The 20,534-nt window shown below is 46.6% G+C and overlaps 1 protein-coding gene across 1 annotated transcript; it reads right to left on the bottom strand.

The window, feature by feature from the left end:
• Positions 1-115: 115 nt before the first annotated feature.
• Positions 116-5,660, bottom strand: LOC138243282 (GTPase IMAP family member 9-like). Its single transcript, XM_069198873.1, has 2 exons — positions 5,527-5,660; positions 116-1,040 (listed from the first exon to the last, which is right to left on the bottom strand). The coding sequence occupies exons 1-2, from the start codon at positions 5,534-5,536 to the stop codon at positions 226-228; spliced, it is 825 nt and encodes a 274-aa protein (XP_069054974.1). The 5' UTR covers positions 5,537-5,660; the 3' UTR covers positions 116-225.
• Between the last annotated feature and the right edge of the window lie 14,874 nt (positions 5,661-20,534).

The following is a 20,534-nucleotide window of genomic DNA, read 5'->3' on the forward strand; positions in this document are numbered from 1 at the left end:
AAAAAACAACAAAAAAAACCACAACAACATTCATTTAAAATCAGAGCGGGGGGGGGGGGATGGGCGGTTCACGGATTTCTGGACTGCGATCAAGGCGGGGGGGTGGGGGGTGGGGGGACACAGGACGGGGAAAAAAAACGAGAACGGGTTCAAACGTTAGAAAGCAGTTTTGGGTGGGGCGCACGTGCAAAACCAGCACCAACAGACCAGTTTCCTTTTCCGCGTTTAATTCTTCCAGCATAACAGATTGAGTCCCTGCTGCCTTCTCCTCCCGGGACATTTCCTCCTTCTGAAGGACCGCAGGCAGGTGACGCATCGGCGGAAGAATTTCCAGATCGGGTTGCTCCCTTCCTCCGGGTCCCGAGACGGCGGCCCCCCCCGTCCAGGTTCGCCGGGGTTCTCTTCCTCGATGAGGGGGCGCCCGTCCGCGGCGGGGTCTTCTTCGCGTCTCCCGGGGCCCGTCCGCTGGGTGTAGTAGGCGCCCCCGTTCTCCCGCACCAGCCCCTCGATCTTGTCCAGCAGCTGGCTGACCTGCCGGTGGTCGCCGGCGTCCCGGTTGTTGAAGACGTGGTACCGGTTCCCGCAGGCCTCCAGCAGCGCCTTCAGCTCCGCCTGGGCCCCCCGCAGGAAGTCCTCGACGGGGGCCCCTCCCAGGTCGTCGCCGTAGGTGAACAGGACCACGGCGTGCCGGGTGACCCCGGGCCCGAAGGCCTGTTTCATCTGCCCCCCGATCCTCTTCTCCCCCTCGGTGAAGCGCCCCAGCTGCAGCACCAGCAGGAAGGCGTGGGGCCCCGGGGCCGACAGGGCCAGGCAGTCCCGGATGTGGGCCTGGCGATCGGGGAGACCTTCGTCGAAGAGGTCCGGGGTGTCGACGACGTGGAGCCGTCTCCCGCCGGCGCCGGCCGCGTGGGCGCTCCCGCACCGCGTCGTCACGGCAGTGGAGCTCAGCACCGAGGGGAACTCCGTCCTGCCCAGCAGGGTGTTCCCCGCCGAGCTCTTCCCCGTGCCCCGCCTGCCCAACAGCACCACCCGCAGGTGAGCTGGCGCAATTACAAAGAGGGAAAACAATGGAGACTTTGATTATTGTGTTCGTCCCTTATTATAATAATAATAATGACAATTGCTTACACTTATAGAGCGCTTTTCTGGACACTCCACTCAAAGCGCTTGACAGGTCAGGGGGAATCCCACTACCGCCACCAATGTGCAGCCCCCACCTGGATGATGCGACGGCAGCCATAGTGCGCCAGAACGCTCCCCACACACCAGCTCTCAGTGGGGAGGAGAGCAGAGGGATGAAGCCAGTTCAGAGAGGGGGATTGTTAGGAGGCCATGATTGATAAAGGCCGATGGGAAATTTGGCCAGGACGCCGGGGTTACACCCCTACTCTTTTCGAGAAACACCCTGGGATTTTTAATGACCACAGAGAGTCAGGACCTCGGTTTTTATGTCTCATCCGAAGGACGGCGCCTGTTTACAGTCCAGTGTCCCCCGTCACTATACTGGGGCATTAGGACCCACACGGACCGCAGGGTGAGCGCCCCCTGCTGGCCCCACTAACACCTCTTCCAGCAACAACCTTAGTTTTTCCCAGGAGGTCTCCCCATCCAGGTACTGACCAGGCTCACACCCGCTGAGCTTCAGTGGGGGCTGCCAGCTGTGAGTTGCAGGGTGATATGGCTGCTGGTGTAGACTATTATAGATAGTCTACGAGTACCCATTCACCTCATGTGTATTGATCTATTGCTCCCGTCCAACTATTATTATCGCTTGAACTTCCCAATAATTTTCTTTTCCCCTTTTTTTTAATTCCACCATTCCATCATCTAAGATGACAATTTTGTTGTTGCTTTTTTTACAATTGGTGCGATCTAATACGACTGACTGCTCCCTCACAGTTATTGTCACCTTTCTCACTGAAATCCTTTTTTTTTTTTTAACGGTCATCCTGGTAAAACCGGAATTCTTTCGCTAAACGTATTTAAAAAATGAACGTCTGTGCTAACGCAGTGCCGTGTGAGAACTCTCACATGCCGGTGAAACATATTCAGAGTGATTTTTATTTGGGGGGGTAAAGTGTGCATACAGTGGCTTTTCAGCCCCCAGCTCAATGTCAGACAAAGTATTAATCCACTAACCCCCCCTGAAAAGGAACTCAGAACACGGGCATGCATTTATACTCACAACTTCTCTTCCTTGTTGAGGTGCAAACGATAGATTCACTCCATACTTGAGCCCAATAGCATAAGGTTTGTAACTACAAATACTCCTAATTAATTGACTAATTAATTGTTTTACATCGATCCTCTTTTAACTGTTTCATCCGACCCAGAGGAGAGGCAGATTCTATCCTGGCAGGCTGGACAGGACAGCAGTCCATCACGGGGCGCAAAAACACACACACACACACACACACACACACACACACACGGTCCAATTTTTCCAGAAGCCTACCCTAACCTAGGTTCTACCCTACCAGTGTGTCTTTGGACTGTGATAGGAAATCCACACACAAAACCTGAACAGAACATGCAAGCTCCACCCAGACAGCACCACAGGAATTGAACCCAGAGCCCAAGGGCTGTCACTGGGTTGGGGGACACTGGATTGTAAAAAGACGCCGTCCTTCGGACAAGACATAAAACCGAGGTCCTGACTCTCTGTGGTCATTAATAATCCCAGGGTGTTTCTTGAAAGGAGTAGGGGTGTAACCCCGGCATCCTGGCCAAATTTCTCATTGGCCCTGACCAATCATGGCCCCCTAATAACCCCCCTCTCTGAACTGGCTTCATCACTCTGCTCTCCTCCCCACTGAGAGCTGCTGTGTGCCGAGCAGACTGGCGCATCATCCAGGTGGGGGCTGCACACTGGTGGCGGTAGTGGGATTCCCCCTGACCTGTAAAGCGCTTTGAGTGGAGTGTCCAGAAAAACGCCCTACAAGTGTAAGGAATTACTATAACTTGAGCTCATCCACTACACCGTAATGGATGCTGAGTGAATCAACACCATAGGAACTAAACACACTCATTCGTGTTTCACCTAGATCACCTGGATTTTCACCGCTGGAATGGGACTTTGAGATTTTCTGGCTCTCCGAGCTTCTGGAGACAGAAACTTGTCGAGCATCGATGGGTTTGCAGGGGGGGGAGGGCGTGTTTCTCCTGCATGTAACTACCACGCCTACCTGTGACTGAGGTATGAACTCAGGTATGTCAGAGGAATGTACCCCGAACAGTTCCTCATTCTCCTTGCCCTGCCTGTGGTTTCAAGAATAATAACGTCACTTTATTAACCCGAGAAAGGTTCTTGCATGAGGAATTATCTTGTCGCAGACCCCAGCTGGCTCTCCAGGAGACACACAGACGGGGAGAGAGAGAAGCTGGGGGGTCAGAGCGCAGGGGCAGACATTGTACAGCGCCACCTGGAGCAGCTGGGGTGAAGGGCCTCGCTCAGGGGGCCCCAACGGAGTAGGATTCCTCTGCCGGCTGCGGGATTTGAACTGGCAAACCCTTCCAGCCCCAGGCGCAGATCCTGAGCCACAGAGCCACCGCTCTGCCCCCTAAACACCCTCCTGTTTCCTAGCTCGGGAACTGCATCTCTGCAAGGAGACAGCATATTAGCCCATTGTGCATTTCCGTAGCTGTGTGGACTGGAGCAACTGGGCTAAAGACCAGCCCCTCAGGACTGGGATTTGAACCCACTTCTTAACTGCCCCCCCCTACCACCACCCCCAGCTGGGTAGGTAACGGAACATATTTGGACTGCTGCGGTTTTAAAAAAAAAGAGAGAGAGAAAATCGCAGGATTTTGCTCGTCTGCATTTCTGTGCTTGTGGCTGTGACTCTCCGTTGCAAAGTGTTGCTCTGTTGCGGTTGTTTTCAGCAAAAAAAGGAGCATTTCAGGAATGCGGTTTCCTCCCTGAGATGAGATGTTTGATAAGATCAGATCGCTTTTTTTTTTTTAAACCATTTCTGGCATGAGGAACTCGTCTTTCTCGCAGACCCCAGATGGCTCTCCCTGAGACACACAGACGGGGAGAGAGAGAGAGAGAGAAGCTGGGGGTCAGAGCGCAGGGTCGGCCATTGTACAGCGCCACCTGGAGCAGCTGGGGTTCAGGGCCACGCTCAGGGGGGGCCCCAACGGAGTAGGATTCCTCTGCCGGCCGCGGGATTTGAACTGGCAAACCCCTCCCAGCCACAGAGCGCAGATCCTGAGCAGCAGATCTTTCTAGTGATTTGGGAGCGGCCAGAGTATCGACTGGAGGTTTTTTTTTAAATTAAAATAGCACAAGAGCACGTTCAGCAATAGGCTGATCCACCCCCGGTGCGACAGGGGGCGCTACAGGAGGTCATTCTGGCCTCCTGCCCTCAGACTGTACAACGCCTCTGCCTTGAGTCTGGGCAAAGGCCACACTAACAGGGACCCGTTTCTGGACTGAACGCATCTAGACATCTACTGCGACATCGGTTCTCTTTCTTTTCCCCGTTTACAACCGTTTTTTTGGGGGGGCACTATACGCCAGGGACCCGTGCAATAATACATTTATATTTACATCTATATTTATATTCATATGTGCGATACGATTTGTCTGCGTGCTGTTCTGTTCTAGTTTGTTCTTCGTGCGTCCTGGACTGTAACGCTTTTAGTGCACCCCTCACTGTACTGATTATATTGTATTATTATTATTATTATTATTATTATTATTATTATTATTATTATTGTATCATTCGTTACACTGTGGCTGTGTTGTCTGTGTTAAGCTGCTGTTGCCCTGCAATTTCCCCACACGGGATCAATAAAGTATCTACCTTTGCCGATTAAAACTGGCTCAAGCCCCACAGTACGATGAAAAAAACGGTGGGCATCGCGGCACGTCATATACATGAAATCAATGCATCTCCGTGCCTATCGGATCCAATCCTTTGTTAGCGACGCACCCGCCCCTCGTTAATAACCGCGGGACTGTTTCTTCATCTATCGGCACGGATGGTGTCCGCGGCGCTTCATCACACCTCGAAGGGTCTCCCGATGATACGCTTTTAGAAAAAAAAACCCCGGTTCACATCGCCTGAAACAATATCGACGAGAGCATACCAACGCTGAGAAACGGTGGTTTGAAACGGAAATCGAATAAGTAAATCGATTCTTAAAAGGTAAAAGAGCTTTAGGGAAATCTATAACAAGGGTTCAACTGCTGCAGATTCTTAGAAGACAGTTTGTAAACACAGTACGTACCGTCTAGATGACTATATTAGCCAAGGGTAACTGCTAAGCTTGGCAAAATATATATTGGTGCTTCTTCTTTCGTTTCTATGGTGTGATCCGTTTTGTCTTTCCCTTGCATTAAAACATCTTTCTAAAAAGCCCATAACAAGTTGAGTCTCCGACGCACTCTGCAGAGAGTGACGGCAGGGCTCCCGGTATTGCAATACTGAGATAAAGACCTTACTCAGGTGAGAGCACTCTCTCGTGGCTTCCTTGACAGGTATATTTCCAGGACAGATTTAAAAAAAAAAAACAACTTACTGTTCTCCATCACCGCTCCACTGTTATCGGGTTTTGCGACTGCTGGGAAAGTCAGTCTCCGCAGGTAAAAAAACACACACACACACACTGCTGATCGAATTGTGAAGGGGGAGTGGTTGGGACTGTGTGATTAGGTGTTTGGGTGAGTGAAAGTATGTCACCTACTTTCATACTGGCGACTGCCCGGCTCAGACGATCTGAACGGGTTGGTCCAGTTGAGGAGAATCTTGAACTCATTCCAGTCGGAGCTCTGCGTTTGACACTGTTTCTCCCCTCTCATTGTGCCCTTCCGGAAAGGTTGCAGGGGAAAAAAATAAAATAAATTTTTTTATTTTTTATTTTATAAATAATTTTATTTATTTTTAAAACGATTTAATAGTACCCACGAGTGGGGGGTGGGGGACACTTCTGGTCTCCGGGAGGAAAAAATAAATAAAAGTCACATTTGTGAAGTCGCAAATATTAAACACGGACAATAATTTTTTTTTAAAAAAACGAAAAACAATGACAATTATGTCCGACCCGGACAGAAAGCAGCCCGGAACAAAACAAAAAAAAAAAGGACTTTTTGAACAGCTTCCCAGAGGACATAAAGGAACTGGTTTGCTATTAAGGAAAACCGTCCCATCCCAGTTTATACCGTGTATACTGTGCTCTCTACTGGTACAGGTCTCTTCAAGGGGCAGCGATCGGGGATCTAGCTACAGGGTTGCAGGTTCAAATCCTCAGTGGGACAGTGCTGTGGCACCCCGGAGCAGGGCGCACATTGCCTCCCTAATATACCCCCCCCCCACTATAGAAATAGGGTCAAGTGTACAGTATGTTGCTCTGGATAAACGCCTCCATCGATCAAATCAATCATTAGTGCTTGGTTTAGTCGGTTCCTGCTCGTCTCCGTGAAAAAAATCTATCTGCCCGTTTCCCTTAAGCTGTTACGATTTCTCAAGATGTTCTGGTCAGGTGCGCTATTAACATATAAGGAATTTCTAAAACGTGGTTTTACATTATTGGTCAGCGCATGACAAAGAGCTGCCTTCAACCGGCGAGGACAGCTCTGAGCAGCTGAACAGGTTGGCTCAGTTTTTTTTTTTGTTGTTGTTGTTTAATGAGGAGAGAGAGAATCTCTCTCTCACGCAGTTCCAGGCCAAATCAAAACTAATCATGTTTTCAGACGGTGTACTTTCAGCAAAGCTTTCCGGAAAAAAAATAATAATATCGCAATTCAACACCTACTCGTGAAAAGAATGTGATAGGTAGCGCCACATTCAATAGTTCCCAAACATTAAAAACAGGAGACGGAGAAAAGCGGAGTTCTCCAGACCAACGGAACGAATTCTCTAGAGGCAAACACGTCACTCGTGCTGAACTTTAATAATGTCATCAGTAATAATTTCACCTGCGGTTCGGATCACAAATTTACTTACGGCTTGAATATATTCAACATAACATATAGCACGCAGGCTGTCATTTTGACAAACAAATAATAGACGATTTTTCCCCATTAAAGAGAACATATTATGCTAGGAAGCTGCAGCTCACTAATATGAATAATAATATGAACTCAAATCACCTTCAGGTGTACTCAAAGCAGTCCTCTGAAAATGTAGAACACAGTGAAACTAAAACTATAAAAAAACTATTAACTATTCTTACTAATCACAGACATACAAGAAATACAGTACCCACCAAACTTAACAGGCGGTCTTCTAGAATAGAAAAACTGCTGTTTTTGAACTTAATTGTAATATTAGGTTTATTCATCATTGGAAGACGAGCTCAACTTAAAGAACAGGGAAATACAAAAAAAAATATCATATACACACTATGTTCAGTGACGTAATGCAGTATGTATAACTCGTAACACAGATTTTGTATGAACTGAAGAAATATTCTGATTCTGTTTCAATGATCAAACGGTACAGTAAATGTATTTATTCGCGTTTTAAATGTTTGCATTTTGTTCATCCGAGTATTTTCTTTTAAAGATCAATTGTAACAGCTAAACGTGGTCAAATGCCGTTGTTTTGTGCATAACGCTAACTTCATTTTAAGTAAATGAAGAATCTTTGGAGTATTAAAAGGTAGAGGAATTAAGGAACAGAAAAGGACATTTGACATCCTGAGGACAGTGTAGCTGGGGACAGAAGGACAGTGTCTCCTGAGGACAGTGTAACTGGGGACAGTAGCAGAAAAGGACAGTGTCTCCTGAGGACAGTGTAACTGGGGACAGAAGGACAGTGTCTCCTGATGACAGTATAACTGGGGACAGAAGGACAGTGTCCTCTGAGGACAGTGCAACTGGGGACAGTAGCAGAAAAGGACAGTGTCTCCTGAAGACAGTGTAACTGGGGACAGAAGGACAGGGCCTCCTGAGGACAGCGTAACTGGGGACAGTAGGACAGTGTCTTCTGAGGATAGTAGGCCAGAAGGACAGTGTAACTGGGGACAGAAGGACAGTGTCTCCTGCAGAAATTGCAGTGGAAAGTGATCGATTTCTCCTTTGCTGCATCTTTCTTACAGCTCCCCCATCCTGTGAACATTTGTGAGGTTCAGCGGTTAATCTCGGTCTCTTCACACGCTGCGGTTGGTACCTTCCGACCACAGTTTCCAGCTCAGCTCCGCCACTCCTCCACGTGAATTTCACAATGCAACACATTAAACAGCATCAAAAAATGAAAAGATCACCTTCACGTCTGAGGGCTGTAAGCCACAGTTTTAAGGATAGCTGGTAAGATAGACAGAGTGACAGACACACAGTCTCACAGTAAAGTCTAGTGTGCAGGTCACAATTACCCACACAGTCTCACAGTAAAGTCTAGTGTGCAGGTCAGAATTACCCACAGTCTCACAGTAAAGTCTAGTGTGCAGGTCAGAATTACCCACACAGTCTCACAGTAAAGTCTAGTGTGCAGGTCAGAATTCCCCACAGTCTCACAGTAAAGTCTAGTGTGCAGGTCAGAATTACCCACAGTCTCACAGTAAAGTCTAGTGTGCAGGTCAGAATTACCCACAGTCTCACAGTAAAGTCTAGTGTGCAGGTCAGAATTACCCACACAGTCTCACAGTAAAGTCTAGTGTGCAGGTCAGAATTACCCACAGTCTCACAGTAAAGTCTAGTGTGCAGGTCAGAATTCCCCACAGTCTCACAGTAAACTCTAGTGTGCAGGTCAGAATTACCCACACAGTCTCACAGTAAAGTCTAGTGTGCAGGCCAGAATTACCCACACAGTCTCACAGTAAAGTCTAGTGTGCAGGCCAGAATTACACACAGTCTCACAGTAAAGTCTAGTGTGCAGGCCAGAATTACACAGAGTCTCACTGTTAAGTCTAGTGTGCAGGTCACAATTACACACAGTCTCACTGTTAAGTCTAGTGTGCAGGTCAGAATTACACACAGTCTCACAGTAAAGTCTAGTGTGCAGGTCAGAACTACACACAGTCTCACAGTAAAGTCTAGTGTGCAGGTCAGAATTACACACAGCCTCACAGTAAAGTCTAGTGTGCAGGTCAGAATTACACACAGCCTCACAGTAAAGTCTAGTGTGCAGGTCAGAATTACCCACACAGTCTCACAGTAAAGTCTAGTGTGCAGGTCAGAATTACCCACAGTCTCACAGTAAAGTCTAGTGTGCAGGTCAGAATTACACACAGCCTCACAGTAAAGTCTAGTGTGCAGGTCAGAATTACCCACACAGTCTCACAGTAAAGTCTAGTGTGCAGGTCAGAATTCCCCACAGTCTCACAGTAAAGTCTAGTGTGCAGGTCAGAATTACACACAGTCTCACAGTAAAGTCTAGTGTGCAGGTCAGAATTACACACAGTCTCACTGTTAAGTCTAGTGTGCAGGTCAGAATTACACACAGTCTCACTGTTAAGTCTAGTGTGCAGGTCAGAATTACACACAGTCTCACTGTTAAGTCTAGTGTGCAGGTCAGAATTACACACAGTCTCACAGTGAAGTCTAGTGTGCAGGTCAGAATTACACACAGTCTCACAGTAAAGTCTAGTGTGCAGGTCAGAATTACACACAGCCTCATAGTAAAGTCTAGTGTGCAGGTCAGAATTACACACAGCCTCATAGTAAAGTCTAGTGTGCAGGTCACAATTACACACAGTCTCACAGTAAAGTCTAGTGTGCAGGTCAGAATCACACAGTCTCACAGTAAAGTCTAGTGTGCAGGTCAGAATCACACACAGTCTCACAGTAAAGTCTAGTGTGCAGGCCAGAATTACCCACACAGTCTCACAGTAAAGTCTAGTGTGCAGGTCAGAATTACCCACAGTCTCACAGTAAAGTCTAGTGTGCAGGTCAGAATTACACACAGTCTCACAGTAAAGTCTAGTGTGCAGGTCAGAATTACCCACACAGTCTCACAGTAAAGTCTAGTGTGCAGGTCAGAATTACACACAGCCTCACAGTAAAGTCTAGTGTGCAGGTCAGAATTACCCACACAGTCTCACAGTAAAGTCTAGTGTGCAGGTCAGAATTACACACAGCCTCACAGTAAAGTCTAGTGTACAGGTCAGAATTACCCACAGTCTCACAGTAAAGTCTAGTGTGCAGGCCAGAATTACCCACACAGTCTCACAGTAAAGTCTAGTGTGCAGGCCAGAATTCCCCACAGTCTCACAGTAAAGTCTAGTGTGCAGGCCAGAATTACCCACACAGTCTCACAGTAAAGTCTAGTGTGCAGGCCAGAATTCCCCACAGTCTCACAGTAAAGTCTAGTGTGCAGGTCAGAATTACACACAGTAAAGTCTAGTGTGCAGGTCAGAATTACCCACACAGTCTCACAGTAAAGTCTAGTGTGCAGGCCAGAATTACCCACACAGTCTCACAGTAAAGTCTAGTGTGCAGGTCAGAATTACCCACACAGTCTCACAGTAAAGTCTAGTGTGCAGGCCAGAATTACACACAGTCTCACTGTTAAGTCTAGTGTGCAGGTCAGAATTCCCCACAGTCTCACAGTAAAGTCTAGTGTGCAGGCCAGAATTACCCACACAGTCTCACAGTAAAGTCTAGTGTGCAGGTCAGAATTACCCACAGTCTCACAGTAAAGCCTAGTGTGCAGGTCAGAATTACCCACAGTCTCACAGTAAAGTATAGTGTGCAGGTCAGAATTACCCACACAGTCTCACAGTAAAGTCTAGTGTGCAGGTCAGAATTACTCACAGTAAAGTCTAGTGTGCAGGTCAGAATTACCCACAGTCTCACAGTAAGGTCTAGTGTTCAGGTCAGAATTACCCACAGTCTCACAGTAAAGTCTAGTGTGCAGGTCAGAATTACCCACACAGTCTCACAGTAAAGTCTAGTGTGCAGGTCAGAATTACCCACACAGTCTCACAGTAAAGTCTAGTGTGCAGGTCAGAATTACCCACAGTCTCACAGTAAAGTCTAGTGTGCAGGTCAGAATTACCCACAGTCTCACAGTAAAGTCTAGTGTGCAGGTCAGAATTACCCACACAGCCTCACAGTAAAGTCTAGTGTGCAGGTCAGAATTACACACAGTTTCACAGTAAAGTCTAGTGTGCAGGTCAGAATTACCCACACAGTCTCACTGTAAAGTCTAGTGTGCAGGTCAGAATTACCCACAGTCTCACAGTAAAGTCTAGTGTGCAGGTCAGAATTACCCACAGTCTCACAGTAAATTATAGTGTGCAGGTCAGAATTACCCACACAGTCTCACAGTAAAGTCTAGTGTGCAGGTCAGAATTACTCACAGTAAAGTCTAGTGTGCAGGTCAGAATTACCCACAGTCTCACAGTAAGGTCTAGTGTTCAGGTCAGAATTACCCACAGTCTCACAGTAAAGTCTAGTGTGCAGGTCAGAATTACCCACACAGTCTCACAGTAAAGTCTAGTGTGCAGGTCAGAATTACCCACACAGTCTCACAGTAAAGTCTAGTGTGCAGGCCAGAATTACACACAGTCTCACTGTTAAGTCTAGTGTGCAGGTCAGAATTACACACAGTCTCACTGTTAAGTCTAGTGTGCAGGTCAGAATTACACACAGTCTCACAGTAAAGTCTAGTGTGCAGGTCAGAATTACACACAGCCTCACAGTAAAGTCTAGTGTGCAGGTCACAATTCCCCACAGTCTCACAGTAAAGTCTAGTGTGCAGGCCAGAATTACCCACACAGTCTCACAGTAAAGTCTAGTGTGCAGGTCAGAATTACCCACAGTCTCACAGTAAAGCCTAGTGTGCAGGTCAGAATTACCCACAGTCTCACAGTAAAGTATAGTGTGCAGGTCAGAATTACCCACACAGTCTCACAGTAAAGTCTAGTGTGCAGGTCAGAATTACTCACAGTAAAGTCTAGTGTGCAGGTCAGAATTACCCACAGTCTCACAGTAAGGTCTAGTGTGCAGGTCAGAATTACACACAGCCTCATAGTAAAGTCTAGTGTGCAGGTCAGAATTACACACAGCCTCATAGTAAAGTCTAGTGTGCAGGTCACAATTACACACAGTCTCACAGTAAAGTCTAGTGTGCAGGTCAGAATCACACAGTCTCACAGTAAAGTCTAGTGTGCAGGTCAGAATCACACACAGTCTCACAGTAAAGTCTAGTGTGCAGGCCAGAATTACCCACACAGTCTCACAGTAAAGTCTAGTGTGCAGGTCAGAATTACCCACAGTCTCACAGTAAAGTCTAGTGTGCAGGTCAGAATTACACACAGTCTCACAGTAAAGTCTAGTGTGCAGGCCAGAATTACCCACACAGTCTCACAGTAAAGTCTAGTGTGCAGGCCAGAATTCCCCACAGTCTCACAGTAAAGTCTAGTGTGCAGGTCAGAATTACACACAGTAAAGTCTAGTGTGCAGGTCAGAATTACCCACACAGTCTCACAGTAAAGTCTAGTGTGCAGGCCAGAATTACCCACACAGTCTCACAGTAAAGTCTAGTGTGCAGGTCAGAATTACCCACACAGTCTCACAGTAAAGTCTAGTGTGCAGGCCAGAATTACACACAGTCTCACTGTTAAGTCTAGTGTGCAGGTCAGAATTACACACAGTCTCACTGTTAAGTCTAGTGTGCAGGTCAGAATTCCCCACAGTCTCACAGTAAAGTCTAGTGTGCAGGCCAGAATTACCCACACAGTCTCACAGTAAAGTCTAGTGTGCAGGTCAGAATTACCCACAGTCTCACAGTAAAGCCTAGTGTGCAGGTCAGAATTACCCACAGTCTCACAGTAAAGTATAGTGTGCAGGTCAGAATTACCCACACAGTCTCACAGTAAAGTCTAGTGTGCAGGTCAGAATTACCCACACAGTCTCACAGTAAAGTCTAGTGTGCAGGTCAGAATTACCCACAGTCTCACAGTAAAGTCTAGTGTGCAGGTCAGAATTACCCACAGTCTCACAGTAAAGTCTAGTGTGCAGGTCAGAATTACCCACACAGCCTCACAGTAAAGTCTAGTGTGCAGGTCAGAATTACACACAGTTTCACAGTAAAGTCTAGTGTGCAGGTCAGAATTACCCACACAGTCTCACTGTAAAGTCTAGTGTGCAGGTCAGAATTACCCACAGTCTCACAGTAAAGTCTAGTGTGCAGGTCAGAATTACCCACAGTCTCACAGTAAATTATAGTGTGCAGGTCAGAATTACCCACACAGTCTCACAGTAAAGTCTAGTGTGCAGGTCAGAATTACTCACAGTAAAGTCTAGTGTGCAGGTCAGAATTACCCACAGTCTCACAGTAAGGTCTAGTGTTCAGGTCAGAATTACCCACAGTCTCACAGTAAAGTCTAGTGTGCAGGTCAGAATTACCCACACAGTCTCACAGTAAAGTCTAGTGTGCAGGTCAGAATTACCCACACAGTCTCACAGTAAAGTCTAGTGTGCAGGCCAGAATTACACACAGTCTCACTGTTAAGTCTAGTGTGCAGGTCAGAATTACACACAGTCTCACTGTTAAGTCTAGTGTGCAGGTCAGAATTACACACAGTCTCACAGTAAAGTCTAGTGTGCAGGTCAGAATTACCCACACAGTCTCACAGTAAAGTCTAGTGTGCAGGCCAGAATTACACACAGTCTCACTGTTAAGTCTAGTGTGCAGGTCAGAATTACACACAGTCTCACTGTTAAGTCTAGTGTGCAGGTCAGAATTCCCCACAGTCTCACAGTAAAGTCTAGTGTGCAGGCCAGAATTACCCACACAGTCTCACAGTAAAGTCTAGTGTGCAGGTCAGAATTACCCACAGTCTCACAGTAAAGCCTAGTGTGCAGGTCAGAATTACCCACAGTCTCACAGTAAAGTATAGTGTGCAGGTCAGAATTACCCACACAGTCTCACAGTAAAGTCTAGTGTGCAGGTCAGAATTACTCACAGTAAAGTCTAGTGTGCAGGTCAGAATTACCCACAGTCTCACAGTAAGGTCTAGTGTTCAGGTCAGAATTACCCACAGTCTCACAGTAAAGTCTAGTGTGCAGGTCAGAATTACCCACACAGTCTCACAGTAAAGTCTAGTGTGCAGGTCAGAATTACCCACACAGTCTCACAGTAAAGTCTAGTGTGCAGGTCAGAATTACCCACAGTCTCACAGTAAAGTCTAGTGTGCAGGTCAGAATTACCCACAGTCTCACAGTAAAGTCTAGTGTGCAGGTCAGAATTACCCACACAGCCTCACAGTAAAGTCTAGTGTGCAGGTCAGAATTACACACAGTTTCACAGTAAAGTCTAGTGTGCAGGTCAGAATTACCCACACAGTCTCACTGTAAAGTCTAGTGTGCAGGTCAGAATTACCCACAGTCTCACAGTAAATTATAGTGTGCAGGTCAGAATTACCCACACAGTCTCACAGTAAAGTCTAGTGTGCAGGTCAGAATTACTCACAGTAAAGTCTAGTGTGCAGGTCAGAATTACCCACAGTCTCACAGTAAGGTCTAGTGTTCAGGTCAGAATTACCCACAGTCTCACAGTAAAGTCTAGTGTGCAGGTCAGAATTACCCACACAGTCTCACAGTAAAGTCTAGTGTGCAGGTCAGAATTACCCACACAGTCTCACAGTAAAGTCTAGTGTGCAGGCCAGAATTACACACAGTCTCACTGGTAAGTCTAGTGTGCAGGTCAGAATTACACACAGTCTCACTGTTAAGTCTAGTGTGCAGGTCAGAATTACACACAGTCTCACAGTAAAGTCTAGTGTGCAGGTCAGAATTACACACAGCCTCACAGTAAAGTCTAGTGTGCAGGTCACAATTCCCCACAGTCTCACAGTAAAGTCTAGTGTGCAGGCCAGAATTACCCACACAGTCTCACAGTAAAGTCTAGTGTGCAGGTCAGAATTACCCACAGTCTCACAGTAAAGCCTAGTGTGCAGGTCAGAATTACCCACAGTCTCACAGTAAAGTATAGTGTGCAGGTCAGAATTACCCACACAGTCTCACAGTAAAGTCTAGTGTGCAGGTCAGAATTACTCACAGTAAAGTCTAGTGTGCAGGTCAGAATTACCCACAGTCTCACAGTAAGGTCTAGTGTGCAGGTCAGAATTACACACAGCCTCATAGTAAAGTCTAGTGTGCAGGTCAGAATTACACACAGCCTCATAGTAAAGTCTAGTGTGCAGGTCACAATTACACACAGTCTCACAGTAAAGTCTAGTGTGCAGGTCAGAATCACACAGTCTCACAGTAAAGTCTAGTGTGCAGGTCAGAATCACACACAGTCTCACAGTAAAGTCTAGTGTGCAGGCCAGAATTACCCACACAGTCTCACAGTAAAGTCTAGTGTGCAGGTCAGAATTACCCACAGTCTCACAGTAAAGTCTAGTGTGCAGGTCAGAATTACACACAGTCTCACAGTAAAGTCTAGTGTGCAGGCCAGAATTACCCACACAGTCTCACAGTAAAGTCTAGTGTGCAGGCCAGAATTCCCCACAGTCTCACAGTAAAGTCTAGTGTGCAGGTCAGAATTACACACAGTAAAGTCTAGTGTGCAGGTCAGAATTACCCACACAGTCTCACAGTAAAGTCTAGTGTGCAGGCCAGAATTACCCACACAGTCTCACAGTAAAGTCTAGTGTGCAGGTCAGAATTACCCACACAGTCTCACAGTAAAGTCTAGTGTGCAGGCCAGAATTACACACAGTCTCACTGTTAAGTCTAGTGTGCAGGTCAGAATTACACACAGTCTCACTGTTAAGTCTAGTGTGCAGGTCAGAATTCCCCACAGTCTCACAGTAAAGTCTAGTGTGCAGGCCAGAATTACCCACACAGTCTCACAGTAAAGTCTAGTGTGCAGGTCAGAATTACCCACAGTCTCACAGTAAAGCCTAGTGTGCAGGTCAGAATTACCCACAGTCTCACAGTAAAGTATAGTGTGCAGGTCAGAATTACCCACACAGTCTCACAGTAAAGTCTAGTGTGCAGGTCAGAATTACTCACAGTAAAGTCTAGTGTGCAGGTCAGAATTACCCACAGTCTCACAGTAAGGTCTAGTGTTCAGGTCAGAATTACCCACAGTCTCACAGTAAAGTCTAGTGTGCAGGTCAGAATTACCCACACAGTCTCACAGTAAAGTCTAGTGTGCAGGTCAGAATTACCCACACAGTCTCACAGTAAAGTCTAGTGTGCAGGTCAGAATTACCCACAGTCTCACAGTAAAGTCTAGTGTGCAGGTCAGAATTACCCACAGTCTCACAGTAAAGTCTAGTGTGCAGGTCAGAATTACCCACACAGCCTCACAGTAAAGTCTAGTGTGCAGGTCAGAATTACACACAGTTTCACAGTAAAGTCTAGTGTGCAGGTCAGAATTACCCACACAGTCTCACTGTAAAGTCTAGTGTGCAGGTCAGAATTACCCACAGTCTCACAGTAAAGTCTAGTGTGCAGGTCAGAATTACCCACAGTCTCACAGTAAATTATAGTGTGCAGGTCAGAATTACCCACACAGTCTCACAGTAAAGTCTAGTGTGCAGGTCAGAATTACTCACAGTAAAGTCTAGTGTGCAGGTCAGAATTACCCACAGTCTCACAGTAAGGTCTAGTGTTCAGGTCAGAATTACCCACAGTCTCACAGTAAAGTCTAGTGTGCAGGTCAGAATTACCCACACAGTCTCACAGTAAAGTCTAGTGTGCAGGTCAGAATTACCCACACAGTCTCACAGTAAAGTCTAGTGTGCAGGCCAGAATTACACACAGTCTCACTGTTAAGTCTAGTGTGCAGGTCAGAATTACACACAGTCTCACTGTTAAGTCTAGTGTGCAGGTCAGAATTACACACAGTCTCACAGTAAAGTCTAGTGTGCAGGTCAGAATTACACACAGCCTCACAGTAAAGTCTAGTGTGCAGGTCACAATTCCCCACAGTCTCACAGTAAAGTCTAGTGTGCAGGCCAGAATTACCCACACAGTCTCACAGTAAAGTCTAGTGTGCAGGTCAGAATTACCCACAGTCTCACAGTAAAGCCTAGTGTGCAGGTCAGAATTACCCACAGTCTCACAGTAAAGTATAGTGTGCAGGTCAGAATTACCCACACAGTCTCACAGTAAAGTCTAGTGTGCAGGTCAGAATTACTCACAGTAAAGTCTAGTGTGCAGGTCAGAATTACCCACAGTCTCACAGTAAGGTCTAGTGTTCAGGTCAGAATTACCCACAGTCTCACAGTAAAGTCTAGTGTGCAGGTCAGAATTACCCACACAGTCTCACAGTAAAGTCTAGTGTGCAGGTCAGAATTACCCACACAGTCTCACAGTAAAGTCTAGTGTGCAGGTCAGAATTACCCACAGTCTCACAGTAAAGTCTAGTGTGCAGGTCAGAATTACCCACAGTCTCACAGTAAAGTCTAGTGTGCAGGTCAGAATTACCCACACAGTCTCACAGTAAAGTCTAGTGTGCAGGCCAGAATTACCCACACAGTCTCACAGTAAAGTCTAATGTGCAGGCCAGAATTACCCACAGTCTCACAGTAAAGTCTAGTGTGCAGGTCAGAATTCCCCACGGTCTCACAGTAAAGTCTAGTGTGCAGGTCAGAATTACCCACAGTCTCACAGTAAAGTCTAGTGTGCAGGCCAGAATTACCCACACAGTCTCACAGTAAAGTCTAGTGTGCAGGTCAGAATTACCCACACAGTCTCACAGTAAAGTCTAGTGTGCAGGCCAGAATTACACACAGTCTCACTGTTAAGTCTAGTGTGCAGGTCAGAATTACACACAGTCTCACTGTTAAGTCTAGTGTGCAGGTCAGAATTACACACAGTCTCACAGTAAAGTCTAGTGTGCAGGTCAGAATTACACACAGCCTCACAGTAAAGTCTAGTGTGCAGGTCAGAATTCCCCACAGTCTCACAGTAAAGTCTAGTGTGCAGGCCAGAATTACCCACACAGTCTCACAGTAAAGTCTAGTGTGCAGGTCAGAATTACCCACAGTCTCACAGTAAAGTCTAGTGTGCAGGTCAGAATTCCCCACAGTCTCACAGTAAAATATAGTGTGCAGGTCAGAATTACCCACAGTCTCACAGTAAAGTCTAGTGTGCAGGTCAGAATTACCCACACAGTCTCACAGTAAAGTCTAGTGTGCAGGTCAGAATTACACAGTCTCACAGTAAAGTGTAGTGTGCAGGTCAGAATTCCCCACAGTCTCACATTAAAGTCTAGTGTGCAGGTCAGAATTACACACAGCCTCACAGTAAAGTCTAGTGTGCAGGTCAGAATTACACACAGCCTCATAGTAAAGTCTAGTGTGCAGGTCAGAATTCCCCCCAGTCTCACAGTAAAGTCTAGTGTGCAGGTCAGAATCACACAGTCTCACTGTAAAGTCTAGTGTGCAGGTCAGAATCACACACAGTCTCACAGTAAAGTCTGGTGTGCAGGCCAGAATTACCCACACAGTCTCACAGTAAAGTCTAGTGTGCAGGTCAGAATTACCCACACAGTCTCACAGTAAAGCCTAGTGTGCAGGTCAGAATTACACAGTCTCAGAGTAAAGTCTAGTGTGCAGGTCAGAATTACACACAGTCTCACAGTAAAGTCTAGTGTGCAGGTCAGAATCACACACAGTCTCACAGTAAAGTCTAGTGTGCAGGTCAGAATTACCCACACAGTCTCACAGTAAAGTCTAGTGTGCAGGTCAGAATTACACACAGCCTCACAGTAAAGTCTAGTGTGCAGGTCAGAATTACCCACACAGTCTCACAGTAAAGTCTAGTGTGCAGGTCAGAATTCCCCACAGTCTCACAGTAAAGTCTAGTGTGCAGGCCAGAATTACCCACAGTCTCACAGTAAAGTCTAGTGTGCAGGTCAGAATTACCCACACAGTCTCACAGTAAAGTCTAGTGTGCAGGTCAGAATTACCCACACAGTCTCACTGTTAAGTCTAGTGTGCAGGTCACAATTACACACAGTCTCACTGTTAAGTCTAGTGTGCAGGTCAGAATTACACACAGTCTCACAGTAAAGTCTAGTGTGCAGGTCAGAATCACACAGTCTCACTGTAAAGTCTAGTGTGCAGGCCAGAATTACCCACACAGTCTCACAGTAATGTCTAGTGTGCAGGTCAGAATTACCCACAGTCTCACAGTAAAGTCTAGTGTGCAGGTCAAAATTACCCACAGTCTCATAGTAAAGTCTAGAGTGCAGGTCAGAATTACCCACACAGTCTCACACTAAAGTCTAGTGTGCAGGTCAGAATTACCCACAGTCTCACAGTAAAGTCTAGTGTGCAGGTCAGAATTCCCCACAGTCTCACAGTAAAGTCTAGTGTGCAGGTCAGAATTACACACAGTCTCACAGTAAAGTATAGTGTGCAGGTCAGAATTACCCACACAGTCTCACAGTAAAGTCTAGTGTGCAGGTCAGAATTACCCACAGTCTCACAGTAAAGTCTAGTGTGCAGGTCAGAATTACCCACACAGTCTCACAGTAAAGTCTAGTGTGCAGGTCAGAATTACCCACAGTCTCACAGTAAAGTCTAGTGTGCAGGCCAGAATTACCCACAGTCTCACAGTAAAGTCTAGCGTGCAGGTCAGAATTACCCACAGTCTCACAGTAAAGTCTAGTGTGCAGGTCAGAATTACACACAGTCTCACAGTAAAGTCTAGTGTGCAGGTCAGAATTACACACAGTCTCACAGTAAAGTCTAGTGTGCAGGTCAGAATTACCCACAGTCTCACAGTAAAGTCAAGTGTGCAGGCCAGAATTACCCACAGTCTCACAGTAAAGTCTAGTGTGCAGGTCAGAATTACACACAGTCTCACAGTAAAGTCTAGCGTGCAGGTCAGAATCCCCCACAGTCTCACAGTAAAGTCTAGTGTGCAGGTCAGAATTACACACAGTAAAGTCTAGTGGTCAGGTCGGAATTGCCCACACAGCCTCACAGCAAAGTCTAGTGTGCAGGTCAGAATTACACACAGTAAAGTCTAGTGGTCAGGTCGGAATTGCCCACACAGCCTCACAGCAAAGTCTAGTGTGCAGGTCAGAATTACACACAGCCTCACAGTAATGTCTAGTGTGCAGGTCAGAATTACCCACACAGTCTCACAGTAAAGTCTAGTGTGCAGGTCAGAATTACCCACAGTGAAGTCTAGTGTGCAGGTCAGAATTACCCACAGTCTCACAGTAAAGTCTAGTGTGCAGGTCAGAATTACCCACAGTGAAGTCTAGTGTGCAGGTCAGAATTACCCACAGTCTCACAGTAAAGTCTAGTGTGCAGGTCAGAATTACACACAGTAAAGTCTAGTGGTCAGGTCGGAATTGCCCACACAGCCTCACAGCAAAGTCTAGTGTGCAGGTCAGAATTAGCCACACAGTCTCACAGTAAAGTCTAGTGTGCAGGTTAGAATCACCCACACAGTCTCACAGTAAAGTCTTGTGTGCAGGTCAGAATTACACACACGGTATCACAGTAAAGTCTAGTGTGCAGGTCAGAATTACCCACAGTCTCACAGTAAAGTCTATTGTGCAGGTCAGAATTACCCACAGTCTCACAGTAAAGTCTAGTGTGCAGGTTAGAATCACCCACACAGTCTCACAGTAAAGTCTTGTGTGCAGGTCAGAATTACACACACA

The sequence above is a fragment of the Lepisosteus oculatus genome, chromosome 14 (genome assembly GCF_040954835.1).
Source record: "Lepisosteus oculatus isolate fLepOcu1 chromosome 14, fLepOcu1.hap2, whole genome shotgun sequence".
Taxonomy (NCBI): domain Eukaryota; kingdom Metazoa; phylum Chordata; class Actinopteri; order Semionotiformes; family Lepisosteidae; genus Lepisosteus; species Lepisosteus oculatus.